Source organism: Hylaeus volcanicus, chromosome 4 (genome assembly GCF_026283585.1).
Source record: "Hylaeus volcanicus isolate JK05 chromosome 4, UHH_iyHylVolc1.0_haploid, whole genome shotgun sequence".
NCBI classification, from domain to species: domain Eukaryota; kingdom Metazoa; phylum Arthropoda; class Insecta; order Hymenoptera; family Colletidae; genus Hylaeus; species Hylaeus volcanicus.
Window position 1 is genome coordinate 26004937 of NC_071979.1, and position 20643 is coordinate 26025579.

The 20643-nt window shown below is 41.8% G+C and overlaps 2 protein-coding genes across 6 annotated transcripts in view; one reads left to right on the forward strand and one right to left on the reverse strand.

The window, feature by feature from the left end:
• Window positions 1–20643, forward strand: part of LOC128875672 (uncharacterized) — a 107449-nt gene that overhangs the window by 20471 nt on the left and 66335 nt on the right. The window contains exons 2-4 of the mRNA XM_054121467.1: window positions 852–1963; window positions 10115–10214; window positions 12754–12916. Coding sequence (XP_053977442.1) covers window positions 1720–1963; window positions 10115–10214; window positions 12754–12916 — 507 coding nt within the window. The 5' untranslated portion in view covers window positions 852–1719. The remainder of the gene's footprint in view (window positions 1–851; window positions 1964–10114; window positions 10215–12753; window positions 12917–20643) is intronic.
• LOC128875675 (uncharacterized) lies at window positions 5585–10726 on the reverse strand. 5 transcript variants are annotated; one of them, XM_054121480.1, is made up of 5 exons: window positions 9714–10726; window positions 9114–9421; window positions 8503–8716; window positions 6563–6919; window positions 5585–6105 (listed from the first exon to the last, which is right to left on the reverse strand). In XM_054121480.1, exons 2-5 carry the CDS (start codon window positions 9269–9271, stop codon window positions 5665–5667), a joined length of 1170 nt encoding a protein of 389 aa, XP_053977455.1. In that variant the 5' UTR covers window positions 9272–9421; window positions 9714–10726; the 3' UTR covers window positions 5585–5664. The 5 variants fall into 5 exon arrangements, with proteins under 5 accessions (XP_053977455.1, XP_053977456.1, XP_053977454.1 ...); XM_054121481.1 differs by having other exon boundaries at window positions 9114–9443; XM_054121483.1 differs by lacking the exon at window positions 9714–10726 and having other exon boundaries at window positions 5643–5762; window positions 5908–6105; window positions 9114–9707.

Consider the following 20643-nt stretch of genomic DNA (forward strand, 5'->3'; position numbering starts at 1 on the left):
AGAGCCTAAGTCGTTGGAGCAAATACGTCATCGTGCGACCAAATTTTCAAGCTCTACCCGCAGCACACGTTCATTACGAACTTGTGCTTATGAATAATTACTCCGTGCCCGGAAAACTGTTAGCCGAACAATGCCCGCGCTAACTAACGGCCAAGTTTAATTATCGAGGACGGCCGTGTTGTAAACCGCTGCTGGGGGTACGGGGAACAGCCTATTTCGAAATTGGCTGTCCGTGAGTGTTTCGAATTCGAACCAGTTCTGTTACTAATCAGTGTCGCGCGCATGGACGACGGATTGTCTCTGAAAATCAGTCCTGCACCGACAATGACAGATGATCGCTAATCGCTAGACTCCGGATGTTTATGCTAATTCATATTTTTATAGACGCAGAAGAAGAATTTAAGCTTACGCAAAAGTTTGTATTCTATTTTTTTTAATATCATATACACGGCGAGGCTTACACCAGTTCTTACACTAATTCTGAGACACCCTGTATGTATATAGTACGATACAGTACAATACGTACTACCACATCGCGTGGAAAGCTCAGCTTCCGATTATTATAGCGAAGTGTGCAATTTCCGCGTAATCCCTTCGGTAGTGCTCGCGAAGACGTACAAAACAGAACACAATGGTGTTCCCAGCAACAGCGCCAGGCATAATAAGCGAACCAAGCCGAATTGAAAAAATTCAAATTGCTCGGTTACTCTCGCGATGTCCCGTCGAACGAGCCCGTCAGCGTTCCCCTAACCGTGCCCGCAGTAATCCACCGCAAACGGTCGACGAGTTCCCATAGCTGGTTAACGGAATTACACGGGACAATCCAGTGACGTTTCCTTTTTCTGTTGCAGAAGCGGTACTCCCGGGAGCGAAGCAGCAAGAATGAGCGACGTTCGCTTGGCAGCTAACGAACACCAGCAGGATCGTCGTCCACGGTGAGATTGAACCGAGAAGCTCTAGCTGAGCGTGCCGCGCAGCGACAGGGGTCGCGGAGACAGACAAGAGCAAACGAGATCCTCCCATCCCCTCGCAGCGATTTCTTCGCCCTTAATCCACCGGCGCAACCAAGCGGTGGGAGGAACCAGCAACCACCGACGGAGGTTGAACCCAAGGATTTATCAAGGATTCGTTTCGTCTCTCAACGAGTCTCTATCGTTTCTGCTCTCCTCAGAACCGCGATACGGAAACGGCCCCCAGGCCGTCCCTGGTGAATCCGGGTTCGGTGAATCCTGTTCACAGTTCACCGACAGACCGTCTACAAGATGTTCCTGTACGCGTGACGAGACTGGTCGTTCGTTAATCGTTCGATATGACGTCGGTGAATCGAGTCGAGCGTCCGTCTTTGAAGAGAACTTGAGTGGCCACCGGATAGGGTAAATTACAGTTCCGTGGCTCGGATCGGATCGATGATCGTCCCTCTGGAGAGATGCGAAGCCCGTACCGTAGGAACCGCGTGGCCGTCGCAAGGAACTCGATTTTAGGTCCTCGCTCGTTTACATTCCCCAGCGAGTGGCTGTCGCCCGGCGTACGGGTCTAATCGGCGCGTCGTAAGTCTAAATTGAATCGTAATTGCGAATCGGATATTGGACCGTGTCCGAAGTGATAGGATCGATGAGCAGGAACTAGCCGGGACGAGTATCTCGGTGGAATAACGGTGTCGCGGTTGCCAGTGCGGCGAATCCTCGACGGTGGTGATATGTCAGCGTAGGGTCGGCAAAGATGATGAGCGAGCTGAACGCGACGAAGGTCGTCGAGACCTCGAACACCACGATGAATCTCGTATCGACGATATCGTCGTCGCCGCCTAGCGCGGTCGCAGCCGCGATTAGCGCTGGCACGGCGATCCCGACTAATCCGTCCACGACAGTAACGGGTGGAGCTGCGGTGACCAGCACCCCTAAGCCCGACCATCACGTCTACAACACGACCGGATACCTCGTGGAGCACGACGAGCTCGATCACAGTGAGTAATAAGACTCCATGAATATGGTTATAAGGGACTGCGCGGAGGGAGAAGGGGAAAGGGAGAGGGTGGTTAGGGAGTATAACTAGATGCCAGTAACGGATGGTATTTAATAATATACAATAAATTTTTGAGCAAATAGGTACTGGTGTTCGACAGGTTAGGTAGTTAGTATCTAGGTCTCGTTTGGAGGAAATGGATTTTAAGGATTTTGAAAGTCGAGGACAGGGCGAAGTTTAGGTTCAGATGCGGTGATTGGAAGTTAGGACGAGGATGAGACAGAGTTCGTAGTACGAGTAATTCCGTTCGAAAGAAATTTTTTTTATTTGCTTTGTTTCTTTCGTGATGGTAAAGGGGAGAACGTTTTCTTGAATTAAAATTTAATTTCAAATAAGATACAACTATGGAACAAGCTATGGAACGAAATTAGAGAGAATCAATAGAGACATCCGCCAAATCAAATATTTGATAAACGCACACGTGTTACACTATTGCACACGCACTAGGCACCGTACACATATTATAGAATTGGAAACGCGCTATACATCGTACACACCCTATTTGAATGCACCCGCATTGGACATGCATTTTCAGTATCTACATAAAATGCCCTGATACGATAAAATCGTCGATCAAATTTAATGACATTGCGGGAATACTAAAAGTTGCCATCCTGCTCCGTGGCCTTAACATTTTTACAACTTTTATCCATGAAAAGCGTGAGAGATTCGATACGTTCCAGGCTGGTGCCAGTAAAAGTTAAGTAACAAAGTTGCCAGCTTTCAACCTGTCAAAGTGTGGAACCAGCTTTGATGCCCTTTCGATATAAAATTGCGTTTGCAATGGTAGGATTGTAGGTCACAGAGGGCGCAGCACTCGACGGTGCTTCGATCCAGGCTTCGTCGATACAGCATGGTCGCTTTGTTCGCTCGGAAAACAGTTTCACGGTTTCCACCGATGGCGAACCACGTTTCCATTGAATTAACCGTGCACCGCGCGAAATGCAATTGACGCTGTTCAGTTTTTTTCAACCGGCGTTATTCTTTTACCTCGCGACGATTTTTCGTTTGAAGAACGTCCACGACTGGTATCACCCTTCAACGATTCGGAGGGCACCGGTTGGTTCCGTTCGAACGGCGAACTTCTGACGAAACATTGTAGGGTCTCCCATTTAAGCCATTCTGGTTCGAACGACTGAAAAATAGCCGATTTTCTGGAATCTGGAATAATAGAGAATAATTGAAATAAAAATTTAAAAGAAATGTGGAGCGCGGATGGTTAATCCTCCCTCGTCATTTGAATTTACTATCGGAGCCTTGCTCGCCTCGTGGGCTCTATTGGAAAAATATCTCCCCCAATACGTGCTCGTTGACAACTGTTTGGCGAAACTTTTCCCTGGAAATTGGAGGATCAAGAAGTTTAAAGCCTGTCGTCTGCTCCTCCAAGTTCGAACGAGACTTTGCTTTTAAGTCCTAGTTACTTGTGGTGGTGCATTTTGCACTCCCTTCACTCTTTAACGTGGCCATTTTCAAAATAATTTATCCTGATACTGGTTAGTTGAGGTTCACGAGACACATAAAATAAGACACATAAAAAAAAAAGTAGTAATTAATCAAAGTAATCAAACCAGTTTCAAACCATAAAATAGTAATTAAATGTAATTAATAAAAAAAAAAAGGAAATAGCTCCAATGCTTTTTCGATAAGAATCCCGTTTGCGATGGTATCGTTACGTACTGTACCATAGATAACCCGTTATCAAGTGCAGGCTGCGTGGCGCGCATCCTGCGTTTCAGCAGGAGCAAATCTTGCTGTTCCCCATCCTTGTCCTTGCGCGACACCAACGGAATACTAATCGTAACGCTGCGGTCTACCAAAGCTGGATCGATACCATCCATGCGCTACGACCGTGATGTACGACGAAATTCAGCCTCCGATTGAAGCTTTTTGTCGTTAGATATTCATGCACTTCTGCGAGCTGCTCGCACCGTCTGCTTTTTTGCAATATTTATGGGGGTTTCCTATCGCGCAAGAACGAAAGAGAGGTGAAAACGATGTTCATATCCAAAGGACCAATTTGAAATAATAAATGGCCATTTGTTCTGATTGTAATTGTTCCTCGAGTAAATTGAATGCTCACTAATGGTCATGATATTAATATTCGATACCCAGAACTGTGAAATGGTTATTAAATTATGTGGATACCGTTCGATACCAAGTAGGGTGATATCAATTAACCAATTACAAATTATAACTAGAGGTTTCGTGTGTTTTCGTGAAACAGAAATATTTATTTCATTGAGATATTACTTCTATTTGTAGAATTAAGTGTTTTTTTAAATGATGCTCGAGTAAATTCATTGCTAATCAATAGTTATAATATAAACGAATGATACCAATTCTTTTCAAATTGTTACTAAATAACTATTTGTAAATATTTTCTGAATAAATGCGAAAATTAAATGGAATATATATAAAAATATTCCCGTTCCGTGTATCGGAATTCAGCCTCCGTTTGAAGCTTTTTGTCGTTAGATATTCATGCTCGTCTGCGAGCTACTCGCACCGTCGGCTTTTTTGCAATATTTATGAGGGCTTCCTATCGCGCAAGAACGAAGGGGTGGTGAAAACGGTGTTCGCGATCGACCATCTGGCTTTTTTTAAAAAATTCCAGCGCGGCACAGATTCGGAATAGTTTCGTGGAAACCAGACGTCGGTAAACGGTAAAATTGGGGGGAATATTTTTAACTCGTCGAAATTTATATTTAATGGATTGAATTTCATGTTCTACAGAACAAACTGTCATTTATTAAAATAACGGTATTGAAATAAATTGAATGCGTTGCATTTAATTAGAGTAGAATCAAGTTAATGGTGTAGCTTAAAAATAAAAATAAAATACACTTAAAGATTCTCTTCTATGCATATTTTTAAAAGGTTTTTTTTTCATATAAACGTCTACTTTGGAAGTAGCATTTTATGGCTATCCAGCTTCTCAACCTTCTTGTCTCAATTTACTTCATTTAACTTCTTTACTACGCCATCGGAAACCCGGGCACAGAAAAGAAAAGAAGAAAAAGTAACACAAACTATATAATCCACTGGATTTCGCCACAGCGAATGGACGGGGTTCAGCAACAGCTGTTTTACAACGTTATAAACTTACCAGCTTAACTTGGAAATAAAGAAAATCTAAAGAAGCTATATAAAAAGAAACTTGAAATAAGGCGAATGTAAGGCACTGGCCAGGACAAGTGCATATAGGACACTCCCTCTGAAGTGTTGCAGAAGGATTTTAGAATTTTATATTTTAATACAACACAAATTCTGAACAATTTTGTTATTGATGGTTACAACAGAAATGGAGCGATAATCGATTCACGCATAGATGTAGTAGTATTCCAAGTGTGTTTACATGAACCAGCACTGGCCACGTTAATAGACATAATCTACATAATTGATATCCTGGAAATTCACACTGAATACGTACGTTAGGGTTCCGTTATTGATGATCACTAAACTTTGGTGTTGTATCAATGTAATTACTGGAGCACGCTGGTTCTGTGGTTCCCTAATAAGTGCAGTTATCACTAGACTTCAGATTTTTAATTAATCAGTCTTTATTCTATCTATACAAAATTAACATATTTGTAAATTTACGATACAGTGATCCTTTAATTATTCATTCACAGTATGTTAAATTTAAATCTGATAGTTGCCAGACAGGTCAAATTCAATATTAAATATTAACGATTTTGTCGATATAGCATCAGGATTTAAATTGTCCCTTATTTCTTGATCTGAAAAATAGTACATCCAAAATATGTTATCAATATGATAAAAAATAATACTACTCGATCGTACTTTGACCGTACGAGGATCTGATCTTTTATTATACTCGAGTAGTATAATAAAATTAAATAATTTTGTAAGTCTCATAGTTACATGCGATTCTGCCACAAGGTTCGCTAAGATTTTCCGAATTTCCGATTGCGCTCTATTTGCAACGGGTCTGCCCAATTTCCTCAAGCAACGCGCAACAATCGTTGAGAAAGCTTCATAGTGATCCGAATCGGTCTCAATAGAGTCACTATAAGACGATGCGTCGTGTAACCCGCAGATAGTAAATTCGTGTTGCTGCTCCTGTGGCAACGAGAAGATTTAAATACACGTATTCTAAATTCTCTTCCTTTCAATAATAATACAAATATTTCTTTACAATTTTATTCGAAATTCGTGAATTTTGAAATTTTCTTAAAAAAAAAAATTGTACAAGAAAAATGTAGACACTATATAACGTATACATTTTATAAATTCATAACGCGCGAGTAACTTCCAAAAATTGAAAAATTTATACCCTTTACATATTCGTAACACACAAATGAAAAATTCCCATTCGGATATCGATGAATCCACTTCAATACTCGAATAATAATACAAACATCCTTTAACGACACTAATCGAGACCCGTTGGAACGACACACGAGGCAAATAACACTCCGTCTAAACCAGTCCCAAACAAACTACCAAAATCCTCTAAATGGCCCCCTTTGAATTCCGGCTGAAAGGGTTAATTCGCCCCTTTGCATCGTTAATCAACCTGTCGAGTTCCCGTCGATGCGTCCGTGGTGAATCCATCGAATCCGAAATTCCCGTGGCAGGAACTCGAATCGCTGTCCACGTGGCAAACGTTGCCGGAAGTGGCCCCGTCCTCGCGCGTAATACTGCTGCACGACCGGGGACAAGTTCTAGGACGAGTCCTGACCTCTGGCAAGGAAACGACAGGGGAACTGGTGGAAGCCTGGGCGCAGAAAGCTTGTCTGGGTGGCAAGAAACGATCGACAGGTCTGTCGGCGATGTTCCAGTTCGACAAGGGACAGTCGACGCAGCAGCAATGGGATGGATTCCGACGAGGATCGTTCGTTTCTCTAAACTCTGCGATATCGCGGTCGCCATTCTGCGGATCAGTGGAAATCGATCAACCGTTAACGCGTTTACTGTCGTGTTGGTCACTACGGTGACCTGCACTTTGAACTTACAACGTTTACAACCGGCAACGGCTGCAGATCGATACGACGGTTGTCGAATAAACGACGTGGACTTTGTTTGATAACAAGGATGTATCGATGCAGGATTCTTTTCTTTAATGAAGGCGAGGGTATGTAAATGAAGACATAATTAAACGAAGCAAAGAAGTATTTAATTGAAGAAAGTAAAAAGGAATCATCCCCTTGTCATCGTTAAATAAAAGAATCCTACATCGATGCATTCATTGTCAGTGGTATTATTAGAAATTGGAATTGTTTTTCGGTAGTATTCGGTTAAATTCAATGCTAAAGAATGGTTGTTGGTTAAAATGTTTGGTACTAACATGTTTGAAATGGTGAATGTTTATGGAAATTCATATTTTCACAAACACAGACAAAGAATTGAAGAAAACATATATATTTAAGTATTTATTATTTATATATTACAAATAAATGGTTACTGAAGGTATAACCATTTGTAAATATTTCCTAAATAGAGACGAATAATAAATGGAATATATATATATATGAAGATATTCAGCGTTTCAAGTATCGAGCACAGAGGAAGCGCGCCGAAGAAAAACGTAGCCGTATCGAAAGGGTTAACGGCGAACCGTAAATTTCGCGACGGGGTGAGGCGGATGGGGGGCTATAATAGCACGGAAATTGCACCGAATGGGAGATCTGTTTTTAAATATTTACGACAGCCGTTTTATCCACGCCGAGGCTTCGCGCCAAGAGCCGCTCGTGCATTCCCATTTCTGGACTCGTATCTTCCTAAAAATTCCCTTGTCTCCTTAGACGGTTTACGAGCCGATTGGCCAGAGTCTACTTATCCTGGCGCCCGTTCGGGCGAACGGATTTTCTGTTTGCAGAGTTCTGAGCTCGTAAATGTGGATCTGTGCGAGCCAGGATGAGGGGAAATGCTCTGATTTTCAGATCAGGTGGATGGTGGTTGTACGATAATTGTAATTCAGCACCATCATGGAATATTAAAATTACTTAGGCTGCAACGATTGCGAATAATAACTCGTTTTAACTAGCGGTTCGTTTTATTTATTTTATTATTTATAGTACGACACCTTTAATTAGGATAGTATAACTGGATACGAGAGTGCAACGGATTAAAATTAAAAGATATATCGCTTCAAATATTGTTTCATTTAGCATTGTCTGGAAGTCGCGAAATAAATGATTTTTAGTCAAAGCGTTTTGCCTTGGGTGCCAAGATACTTGGTATTAGCAATATGACTCTTAATGGAGACAAAGTTACTTTCAATGAACCTGATATCGACTGCGAGTCGTCACCGAGTTCGAAAGGTTAGAATTAACGATTAGTTCAGTTCGACCTGGATTATCCGGGTGGCAGCGTTGTAATCGGAGTATCAAACCCGTTTCATAAATTGTCCTAAACGGGGAGCAGCGTAAACGAGAAGCTAGAGGCGAGGTTATTATTGGCAAACCCGTCGAGTACCGTCGATGCTAATGGCGTAACGAATTTATCGATACGAACGTGCAACTCGACTGCCTCGTCGTAGTCCAGGTACGGATAGAGGAATCGATGCAAATCGTAGAACCAGGGAAACGTGTTCTGATAGCAGTCGCCGCTCGACTCGGCCTCCAGCAGCTTCTTCAGCTCTGACACGTATAGTTTGCGCATCCCCCGAATCCTCAACACGATCTCCACCAGAGTCACCCCTGGCAACCCCATGGCGTCGCAAATACGCCTGTAGGAATTTATAGGGTGAGGAAGGTTGCACTAAAGTACGTTTTTAATAAATATATCCTTGCAGCCGTTTTCTGAAATTTTATTTAAAATAAAATTACCTCTTAAATTACTGTACAATTTTATCCGAAATAAAATATAAGAACTGCTGTAAAGCTGAACATGTCCAACAAGTTTAAAACATGTAGTCATTTTTGAGTTATAGAAAAATAAACAAGCCGGATAAAACTAGAAACTTATTAAGAATGTATTTGCTTGAATTCAATGTAAAAGAAATGACGTTACTTTTTAAGTCCCCCAAGTATTTTTTACAATACACATCCCCAACTTATTACTTAATAATTTGTGCGGAATATTTGCCATTCATCTAGTATTTTTTTTTTTTATTCAAATCGTACCTGTACGCGCGGTGCCTGCGGTCGCTGTCAAGATAGTGCCTCGAGTCCTTCTTCCACAGGCACGGTGACTTTCTGTAAAGCGGCACCAGCTTCCGGAAATGACAGTTCGTCCATTCCTCCTCTGTCGCGTCCCTCCAATCCTCGAAACACTCGTTCATTTTACGTTCGAAATTTGCGGCTTATCATAGCGTTTTGGGGTCAATGGAAACGAGATCGTTGAAGGCTTAGTTTCGCGTGGATGCATCGTTGAAGGAAGATCGAGTCGTGCCAGGGATTGTTTCGAAAGGCTTGGAAATTGTGGTTGTAACCTAGAATTTGAAGGATGAAAGCCTGTAATCGAGTAAAATTACATTCACTTCAACTATTATTTTATACCAATTTTCCTTCAGATATTTATGGTACGTATACTTAAAAAAAAGTAACGTTTTATAATTCACCAGACGCTATACGTTATATAACACGTTATAATAAAATATTGTCGTAAAATGTGCTGAGAGAAAATTTTGGATTTAACCTATCACAGAACTTGTTATTAATTCTTTGGTTAGGAAACGCGAGATGTTTGAAATAGGGAAATCAGGCAAGAAATTTCTCGCTTACTTTTAAACAGATGTCATCTTGGAATATCCTCGCAGCTCTCCTCGTCGAAATTAGGTGAAAATGCACGCAATGCGCGCCGCCATGAAAAGTCCACGTTTGTTCGTTGCATTTTGGGTTCTTTTAGCGCTGCTCGTATATTTCTTTTGGCGTGATCGAAATGGTCATGAAAACGATTTGAAAAGAATTCTAGTGCATCGATTAATTATAATTTTAATCGATTAGTTATTATTAATTATATCATAGATATTCTTTTAAAATTCTATTAGAATTCTTTTAAACCCAAGCAGAACGTCCAAAAGCTAAAAATGATAATATCGTCGACATGTCGATTGAAGTATTAAATACGTTTAAACAACGAATGACGAGCGATATCTTGAAAATAATGTTTTGATGTGTTGCAGGTATACTCGCTGGTTTCTCAGACATACAAACAGTTTTCCTAGCGTGTATCTCGACGCTGCTGCCTCTGATCGTCGCGCTGGGAATCGCCTTCGGCGTCAGGTGAGATGGCTATGGTTACCTTGCCGCGTATGCTTCGAGAAGCGTCGCAAACTTTTATCTCTGCCTCCGTCTTGTACCAAAACTCCCGTCTCGTCGCTGGCGATTTTATAACGCGCTAACCGCCGTACCGTTCCTCGAAAGATAAAACGAACAAACCGGTGAATACTTTGAAGTTTTATTTCCGATTCGTTTGCGAGAACTCCTGTGAAATAAAAGGACCTTTGCATCCGTAAAGGATTTTAACATCTCGACTACCATTTGCGGGCGGCACTCGTAATTGGCTCGCGAATAAAAATAAGTATGCGACGGAGAACTGAACATTTTCTAGGAAGAAATAAAATGAATAACAACCGTATGCGATGTGACGTTCTAGTTTTTGTGCAATTCCAAATTACTGTAGATCCAAGGATCGTGGGTTCCAGTCTTCGTGCCTAATTTTTCATTTAGACTCATGTAAAATTTGAATGCAAACATTTATTGGAAATGAAAGTGGACATAGGCAGACAGGTAAATTAAATAAATTTAATAATGTCTAATAAATAACATGAATTGAAACTAAATAAAGTTGGCCTCGATTTGATTGGCACAGAATTGAATTCTATATCAAATTTAACAAAACGTAGCAGCTTTAAAAAAAAAGTATTTGTAATGAACGCGTGTCGATATTGGTAGGGGTTCAGTAGATCGAAAATGAATTAAAATAAAATGGAAAAGAAATGGTGCCGGAGTGAAAAATTCGAATCGAACGACAGAACCGAATTCTTTGTCGGTTTCAGGCGTTCGGTATCGCCGACGAGAGGGCGGGGAAGCAAATGGCGCATGGATTTAGCCATCGATACGCTGCGAGGGATGAGAGATTACGATCGGCGGGCAACGATCGATCACGGCGCGAATATCCGACGAGGGTGGGCGTTATGGCAGCGAGTAGGTTCGACAGTGATCGAGTCGCGCTCGTCGCGCGGGTTGACTTATTGTTAGCCTTTAATTGCTCCATTAATCAACGTCGAGGATTTCGCTTTCGCGAGCTGACCGCGCATGGTTCTTCTTGTTCGTTGTTATAACGTGACTGTCGCTGTACCGTTAACTTATTCGCTGACTTAACGGTCTTCCTGAGATGATCGTTGCGCGGTTAGTGACGAATCTTGTGTCTCTCCTTCAGTTGTTTGAATGGCACGCAAGATTCACAGGGTTGTAAGAGTTACTTGATTTATGATGTAAAATATAAAAGTACTGGCTGATCTTGGCGAACTTTGTTCTGTCTTATCGTTAAATCTCTTCTTGTTCTTTAAACTATTGAAACTTTATTGAAGAAAGAAAATAGTATCGACACGATCGATGAGTCGGATAGAATATAGAATATATATAGGATAGAATAGAGTTAGATTGAAAGGATACTATATGAGCCATTGAAACATTATCTCATCGGATTTCTCAACTTTTTGTTTTATGGAGTTAATCGATTCGTGCAATGAACGACTCGTATGTAAATATTAGGTGTAGAACTTAATTCTGTGCCTCTATATTCAATCATTCACATATAACTTTAGTTTAAATAGAAATATATTTACGTTATTTTGTTACGATAAAGTACAAACGTCCTTTACGTTGCATTGACAACATTCACATCCACCTTCAACTTCTAAAATTAAAACTAAACAGACGGTTTCTCAAAAGGAACTGTATGTTATAAATTTGTTCTTCCAATCCAAAGCTAAGCTTCACACCCCCATCCTCAGCGCAACCTCGTATTTCCAGGTCGCCACAGGTGCGAAACCCCTTGATAAAGCGCTCTCCGTCGACATTTTTGCGCCAGTTAGGGCGAAATCGCCGGCAAGGATATAAAATTCCCACGATCCCTTGATCCAGAAAAATTAACCCCCAGCCTAAGTCGCAGTGCCTTTGCGATAAAAAAAGGAACCCGATGGCCCCGCAGTCTAACGGATTCGTGCGCGTCGGCTAGGAACTCGCTAATTTTCGTTCTAACCAACGTAGGGATAGGGGGTTGACAAGTAATCCCCCGTTATTGCAGAAATTGCGGCGGTGGGCCGAGGATTACGTCGCGGTCGGTCCATTCGGGGGAACGGGCAACTATTTATCCGATAGTTGTTCAAACTGCTCGCCGGTCGCATTCGAAATTATGCTCCGTGCACGCGTCGAAATTACTTGCGCTCGGCGTACGAACGATTTCGAGATTTTTCGGGAGAATTTACGAGTTACGGATGGCACTCGTGCTTCCTCGATTGCTGATTGCAAACGCGTAATGAAAAATTATAATACGCGAACACTTTATAATTTTTACTTTGGCTTCTTACTTTAAACTAGACAAAATTAAATAAATCCTCAAAATAGAATATTAGTACATGCACGCAATGCATTTTTCGTTAATTTTCTGCGTCAACAAAATGGGACCTCTTCGAATGTTTACCCTCCTAGTCTTAAGTGCCACCCTCGAAGATGGAGCTTGCGTTCCGCAACAGCTTCCAAATAGAGCGATTATTGAGCACCGAATGACAGAGACGCGTTTTGTCCTGTTTCGCAGACACGTATGGAGGAAATATCGGAACAGACGAGACAGCTCGAGTGGATTGCCCTGGTACAGGAGTGTTTGCTCTAGAGACAATACCGCCGAATCCTTGCGTCATCGGCCCCACTCGGCAAGCACGACCATTCAGTCAGCCACGCGGATTCTCTCTGCACAGGACGTGAGTACATTTTTCGTTATCACGAACGCTAATGTTCAATCCTTCGCTAATTTTTTCGCTGTGCTGGACAGGAAATCAGATTTTCTTCAAGCGAAGACTAATTATATAACGCGTGGTAATCTCGGCGAACGTTGGTCTCATTATGAAGTGTTTTTTGTTTTGTTTTCTAAAACACTTTATTGGAGAAAGAAATACCTTCGATGCTGGTTTACGTCCTGAAGTCGCAGTTGCTGTGAGTTGTAATAAAAAAAAAAAGAATTTACAAAGAATCGTTCCGACCGATAGAGTGAACCACGAGGAACAGCGAGTCGCGACAAATCGTGAGGGTTTAGGTCACTGCACACGCGGGGAACGTCCCTGACGGGTTCGGAAATCGATTTTCCGTCGATAATTCGGTGGGCCGCGATGTTAATTTTGACCAGGCGTCGTGCATAAATAAAACGCTCGGCCCGGCTCGAAAACCGTGCCGAGTTCTCGAGCGTGGAAAAACGGAATTCTCGCGCCCCAATTGTCACGGATCCCGGTCCACGCCTAGCTCCGTTGACTCTGCTCTTATTCTTCTCTGCGATTTTTGACAATAAAACGAGCTGCTCGCCGCGCCATCAATCTAAAATATCAAAGTAAATGCCTCGCAAGTTGTTTGCAACTCAGTATTACGTAACATGGTTTTTCTCAAACAATAAAACCAATAAACACAGAGCACCTGTAGTTTCTGCGAACAAAATCGAAACGTAGCAAAACTTGTTTTAAAGCCCGTTAAAGAAATGAAATCCTGAAATCGAATAAGTTAGAGCGGGAAAAGAGTAAAAACGATTGCCCGTCGACGGAGATCCAAACAAATATAGAAGGAATGGGGGAACGGGAGTTTCGTGGCTGCTGTTAATGCCGTATAATGGAAAAACAGTGTACGGCTGCATTGTTGCAGGATGTCACGTCCGCCTATCGGACAACTGATTCGCGGGGATTGTCCATTATCTATCTTTCCCTTCGTTCGGTTCTGTGGCTCGACGCCCTTCTCGTTAGTTTCGTGCCATCGTGTTTGGGAAAACGTCGAGCGAACTTGCCACTGTCGAGACGTCTCGTGTGAAGGTAATTCCTGAACAATTTTTAGTCGGCAAGACCTAGGGATTAATACGTTCATCGCCACTTCAGTCATACAGCGTTGTGCAAATGTCTTATGCTATCTAAGCTTCTATTACACTTAAATAGATCTATGTTAGTAAAATATATATTATATATTCTGCTACTGAAATTAATAGAAAAAATAATCTCTCTTGTTTTGCAATATTTTTCCACCTTTTTGACATAATTATTATACCGTCACTGTCAAATTTCTGTAGTTTTTTTTATATTATATTTATCTAACTTCAGAGGGTATAAGCTAAGTTAAAAAATGTTTACTCTTTTTATAGCAGTAAAAATGTAAAAGATGTAACGTATCATAAGTGGCCTAAGACTTTTGCACAGTACTGTATACATTTCAGAATGAACGGCTTGGTAATACCAGAGTCCTGGACCCGTGCATAATAAATAACAAGAATAATTGATAACCTGGCGGTGCGAAGACTATTCCAGCGGACACCTCCAAATCCCTTCCGGTTTGTCCCTATTATTCCAGGTGAATGAGCGCGGGGAACGGGCCGCGATTATGGCAGAAGTTTGCACGGCCGCGTAATTATCCCCCGAATTAGCCTGCGGCCTGGTATCTCTAAGAAAACACTCGGACGCGAAGGAAGCATCGGTCGTTGGCCAGAGTAAATCCCTCTTATACTCTGGAATCTTGGCATTTCGCGAATCTCATTCTTCGCCATTAGGCGAAGCCGTGATACTTTAAGCGTAAGTCGACGAATCCAGTCTTCGCATTTGTTTGACAAAGTTCCGTGTTTGGCTACCGTTGTCTGACGGAATTCAAATCAGTTTATTTAAAACCATCGAGTTCACCGACGAGGACTTCGCGCTTTTGCGTTGTCAAGATTTTCAGGAAACCTTCGCTTTAATTGCGAGAAGAATTAGAATAATTGGGGTGGCTGATATCGAGTGGCAATATTTTCTTTTCCCAACTTTATAGAATCGGTTATTCGAATATGTTTTAATACATTTTTCGGCACATTTTTACGTTTAATTGCAATTGTACGTATTTTCATTTGAACTAATAAAATTCTTAAGCATCTTGTGGGAAGCTCTTCATAATTTTATTCTGACAGTAAAATTGTAACTTTTTCCTCTAAACGAACAGTTCTAAAATCCTCGTTTTATTTAAATTATAGTTGTACTAGAAGAAATTGGCAAGCATTAAAGATATAGTATGCTTTCCAAAATAATTTAATAAACCTATTTCGACGAAAATAAATTTCGACGCGGCTGGGAACGCGCCTAACTACAACCACCCGTTCGTGTCGCTCGTCCGCTTGTTCTCATTCATCAGGCGCAATACAGGGTGCCTATTGAAAGTTAGCAACGTTTTTATCACGATTCTCTTCAACTTTCGCAATATCGGAAATTAGAAATTTGTAATTGTATCATTTCACTATAAGCGTTCTTTATTACACCTTGGAAATTAAAAAAACATAAATTCGTTTCTTTTAACTAATACAAGTACCCACAATTTACACAAAATATTTAAATTTTAACAAATCTTCTGACTCACTCACTGAGCGCTCACGGAGCGACTTAACAAGCGGTGGCCCTTCCGGATCGACTCAATGATTCCCAAATAATTTTCGCTTGCGCAATTTATATCATACTGATGGAAAGGTTGGGAAGCACTGCCCGTAATGGTTAGCTTTGGATGGGTCAACTGTCGGAATTATTCGGCGTGAATTTAGACAGGAACGCACCGACCAAGAGACACATCCGTTCGAAATTTGAAAGCACCGTTAAGAGTGTATCTGTGGCCGATGGCGCGTAGAACGAGAGAGAGAAGAATGCACCGACCATCTATCGGCTGCAGCTGACACGAGCGCCGGTTCCTTCGGCTGTTTCCAACGAGGCTCCTATCGGGCGTCGATCGAATATGCAAAACCGAGTGGCGCGCGATCGGAACTGAAATCTATACCGCCAGAGGCGCGTCGTTGCGGTGAACGATCAGCTTTTAACGGCCGGACGTACTGGTCCGGCGGCCGCTGCGAATGCCACTGTCACTGCAACGATTCCAAAGGGAGATTCTAGCCCTAGCGGAAAAATCGATTTTTCTTCTTGTATTTTCTTTTTTAGTTTTAAAGCAGCGTTTCCTAATATTTACCAAACGGTAGAATTTAATCCTTTGCACACAACGCAATTCGCCGTGCGTTGATAGTCAACTTTATGAAATCTTTTTCTATTAAAAATATTTATTTGTACTTCCCTAAACATCGCTCGTTTGAACGCTAAAAAATACCAGAACCCTGACTCGAGCGGAACAAATGTAGGTCAAACGAGACGACTCGACGGCGCAGGCCTCGCGCGTCGATGAACACCCGGCGCGAGAGTTCAACTTTACGACCGCGTTACGCCCTTTTACGACGACTTTTCATGCTCGCGACGCCTCCCACCTTCCCTCCCACGGTTTCAAACATTTATGCTCCTCCGTCCGTTCCTTTCCTCCACCGAGGACGATCCGAATAGCTTCGTTGAAGCGTGGATCTTCAATCGGAAACCATCGCGGAGGACCTGGAGTTTCCTAGAGTTAGAAGACTTAGAGTTACCTAAAGTTAGAGCGCCGCGTTAAGAAGTTCCAATCGCAAACTTGCGGAAGTATCTTACAGTTAATTAGGTTTTAATCATATTTTGAGTTTTTTTTTTTAGTCGTGAATCTTAAGATAACCAAGCATTGGAAAGCAAGCATAGTTGATCAAAGTACATGCTCATTATAAAAATTGTAAGTTTAAATTTAATTAATACGTCGAATGGAAATCTGCAAAATTTGACATTATAAGATGTCACATGTGTCTAATTAAGTAATATGATACTAATAATAAACTAATAATGAAAATGTACGATACTAATGTGTGTAACTTCCATTAAATTCCGAGGAAACGAATTCTACGTATACCGCTATGCGGTACAAAATTATATTTTTGTCTTTGTTCAACTATACATATATCTCTCTTTACGTCTGAAAATGATTAGTATATCATTAAAAACGTACCATATAACCGCCGTGCGTCGTTCACCTGAACGAACAACGGGAACATGCCGCGGGCACTCAAAGAGAAAGACAGAGCCTCGAAGGGATCCGCTGAAACGAGAGATACCTCTCGTTTAAACGACGAGGCAGCGTTTTTGAAGGAAATTAAATTACTGCCGGGCAGGGTTGAAGTGAAGCTCGGGCCAGCCAGGGAGAAACGCGGCGCGGAAAAGGTGCGTTTCGTGAAACGAACATCAATTTGGCACGTTGTCTCATTTAACTCCTCTTCTTTTTGCGCTCATATTTTAACATTTACGTCCTGACTGACTTTGAAACGCCGATCTTAAGCGATTAATGGATCGGACAGCTACCCGCTGCAACATTTCTGCAACTTTTATCGGTCGCTTGCATCGTGCCAGCGATGTGCAATCTGCATTTCGAGGCATCAACGTATCCGAGAATCGGTTGTTCGTTCATCGAGGCGAGCTCGAGCAGCAGATGGTTAATTAATTAATTACCGTTCAGCGCCATCGTCGCCTGACCCTCGTTTTTAGCAATTGTGAGGGGAATTGTAATGTTCACGATATTACTAAGTGATAGACTGCGGATTTTAGCAATCGCGAATGCAGAATTTGTAATAATATTAATATTTTATTTCGCGAAGGGGAGTGTTCGGTGTTTGTTCGACATATGCTTTTCATATTTGTGGAAGCCGTAAATGGATAGAATTCGCGGTTTAATAATTAAGAATCGGAATTATATGATTAACCTTTTCATTGCTGAATAAACAAAAGCAGGAAATGCTTCAGCGTATGATGCAATTTCAGAATTTATTATTTAATTAATACATGTATTTATAAATGTATGTAAAAATTGATGTTTTATTATATCGAGAGATGCATTTTTACAGGTGGACATCATCTCGTTAATTGATTCAAGAAATAATTTTTTTTTTTAAACCATATATTTTAATCAATCATTCAGAAATTATGACGTTCGATAGGAAATTGCTGCGTTGAATTTAAGATTTAAACATAGAGTTAGACAGGTCAGGTTAGGTATTAGGAATGAAAAATGTACAGGGAATATTTTCGATAAAGAATCGATCGAACCATAGATGTTATAATTGAAGGCCAAATAAATTTCAAACAAGTCGAGATGAAATTTCACACATTCAAAACCGAAACTTTTATCTGGAAAAAGTTTAGAAACTGAAAAGAGAAGGGTCGAACGCGGAACGAGAGGACAGCGAGTTTGATTCCACCGCGGCCACCACCGAACCGCAGAAGTTGAAGCGGCAGAGGGAAGCGTTTCGTCCGCCCCCTTTTGCCACCGTTTGCCCGCCCAGAAACCCGCAGGGCATAGGGGTGCCCGTTGCGCTAACGTGGCTCGAGCAGTTGGCCGTGATTTCTGTGATCTTAACTCATCCGTCGAGCAATCCTTCCAGCCAGGGCGAAGTCCCTTTGTCGGTGCGTTCCGTGCCAATATTTGCCCCGGCACTTGGCGCTCGTTCGCTAAATGATCAGAATTTGCTCTTTCTAAGCCGGCAGCGACAGAAATGAATAACCGCGAAGCGTTCGAAAATACGTGTGTATCATATCATGACGTCAACCCGCGTATCGAAGAGAAAAAACACGGGGTTGAGACAGGGTGGCGTTTAGTTCGTAGAACCAGTGGTTCCTGAACGTCTTCGAGGGTCCTTTTTCGAGGAGATGGGGAATCTCTGCACTGAAGACGTAGAAACAATTTTTATTATTCTTATTTCAATCAATTTAAAATTAACCCATTATAATGATAATATTTAATATGATTCGTGTAATTTGTCATACATAATTATGAGTTATAGTTAGTACTTTTCCATAATATGATACTTTAAATATTATATATGAATTTAATTGCATTATGTAATACTATATTTAATAGTAGATTATGTACTATCATACATATGTATTACACGTATAATAACGTTGCAAATGCGAATCGTGCACACGTACTGACCCGAAGCTACAAACAAACGACCAAACCACCACAGGATTGCGCACAATGCGCGCCAGATGGCGAGGCGCACACCGTTCTCTCTGTTCTCGGTCCTGTGAACCCCGGAGTGCTCGAGTTACCAAGTAGCCAGCTTGTACGCTCATTATCTATTTCGTTCGAGTTCTCGTTTTCTCTTCTTATTGGAATTTGAAACCTGTGGCCCGAGGTTAGGCAGGATCGCGTGCAATAGATGCACATCGCATTTTCGTCCATCGAGCAGTTGCCGCCGCGACCGCACCATGATAAATTGCATAAGCCATCGGCATCGCTCGCTAATTCGTCCGGCCTTTGTCCACGGATTTCGTCCGTCGCGGTGAAACGCATAATTGTCCGTTAACAGTACAGCCTGATAATCCTTCTAGCCGCTTTAGTGCCGACGAACGCTCATTAAACGCTGGTCTAAGCGCAAATTCCGCTTCTGCCGTTTCTCTCTCCCTTTCTCCTTTCGTAATTGAATTTTTTTCCCTCCTGGCTACAGGATCATCTCCGTACACTATTCTTTTAATCTGTTTGCGTCGTTAGTGCGTACACACGCGCACTTTTCCGTGTTATTATCATCGGGGAGCGTGTTACACAAGAGTATTGACACTCAGTGTGTAGAGAACGATGTATATAAGACATTTTCCAAAAGGAGCTTAGAGGTTTGGTTTTTGATCAAGCACAAATGGTACGGGATATATTCTATTTTCAATGAAAACAAATGGCTTTGGGTAAAAAGATGTCGATCATTTAAGTGTCTACCGCTGTGGACAAACCTATTTTGTTATTAAGAGAAAGTATTATATTTAATACTTACCTGCGTTCTGCATTTAACTGCTTGGCTCGTAAGCATCAATTACAAATGACACATTAAAGAGGAAATCATATAGAGAGTTATTTATGTATATACATAAATAATACATATACATATAAATTTATAATAATTACTTTCCATTATAAATATAATATAGATATTTCTTTCAATGTAATTCTATCGGTAATCGACGTACAAGTGTCTACTGGGAAGTTATTACGTCAAAAGGCCATCTGCAACCCGGTTTACCAAGTTAACTAGTCGTACGAACCACGTTCTAACCGAGCAACAACTCGAGGGGAATTACTGTATTTCAATTTCTGATGACAACTGTGAGTAGTTGTCGATGCAGGTCAGGCGACGGATTTACAGTCCACGGTGCGCTGATTTCCCAAATGTGTCGGTCGGTCTGGGACCACCGAACCAGCGTGGCTCTCTTCCTCCGGCACGTACGATTGAGTCTCGTATTCCATTTGCATGCCGGCACTTCGAGCGGTGCTCCAACGAGGATCGATTGCGCTACGAGCCACCCTTTCATGGGCGCTAATAACTGCGTGTGCGAAGTAGTATGCGAAGTCGCGATGACCTCGTGCAGTACAGATAGACAGACCCGCGCCGAAAATTCAGCCGTGCCGAGGTGAACAAGTGTGAGCCACCGGTGGTTCGCGCCGCCCGATGGGACATCATATAACCTCTCAGGCAAGACGCACTATTACAGTGGCTCACAGTTACACGTACGTCGCGATGACCTCGTGCAGTACAGATAGACAGACCCGCGCCGAAAATTCAGCC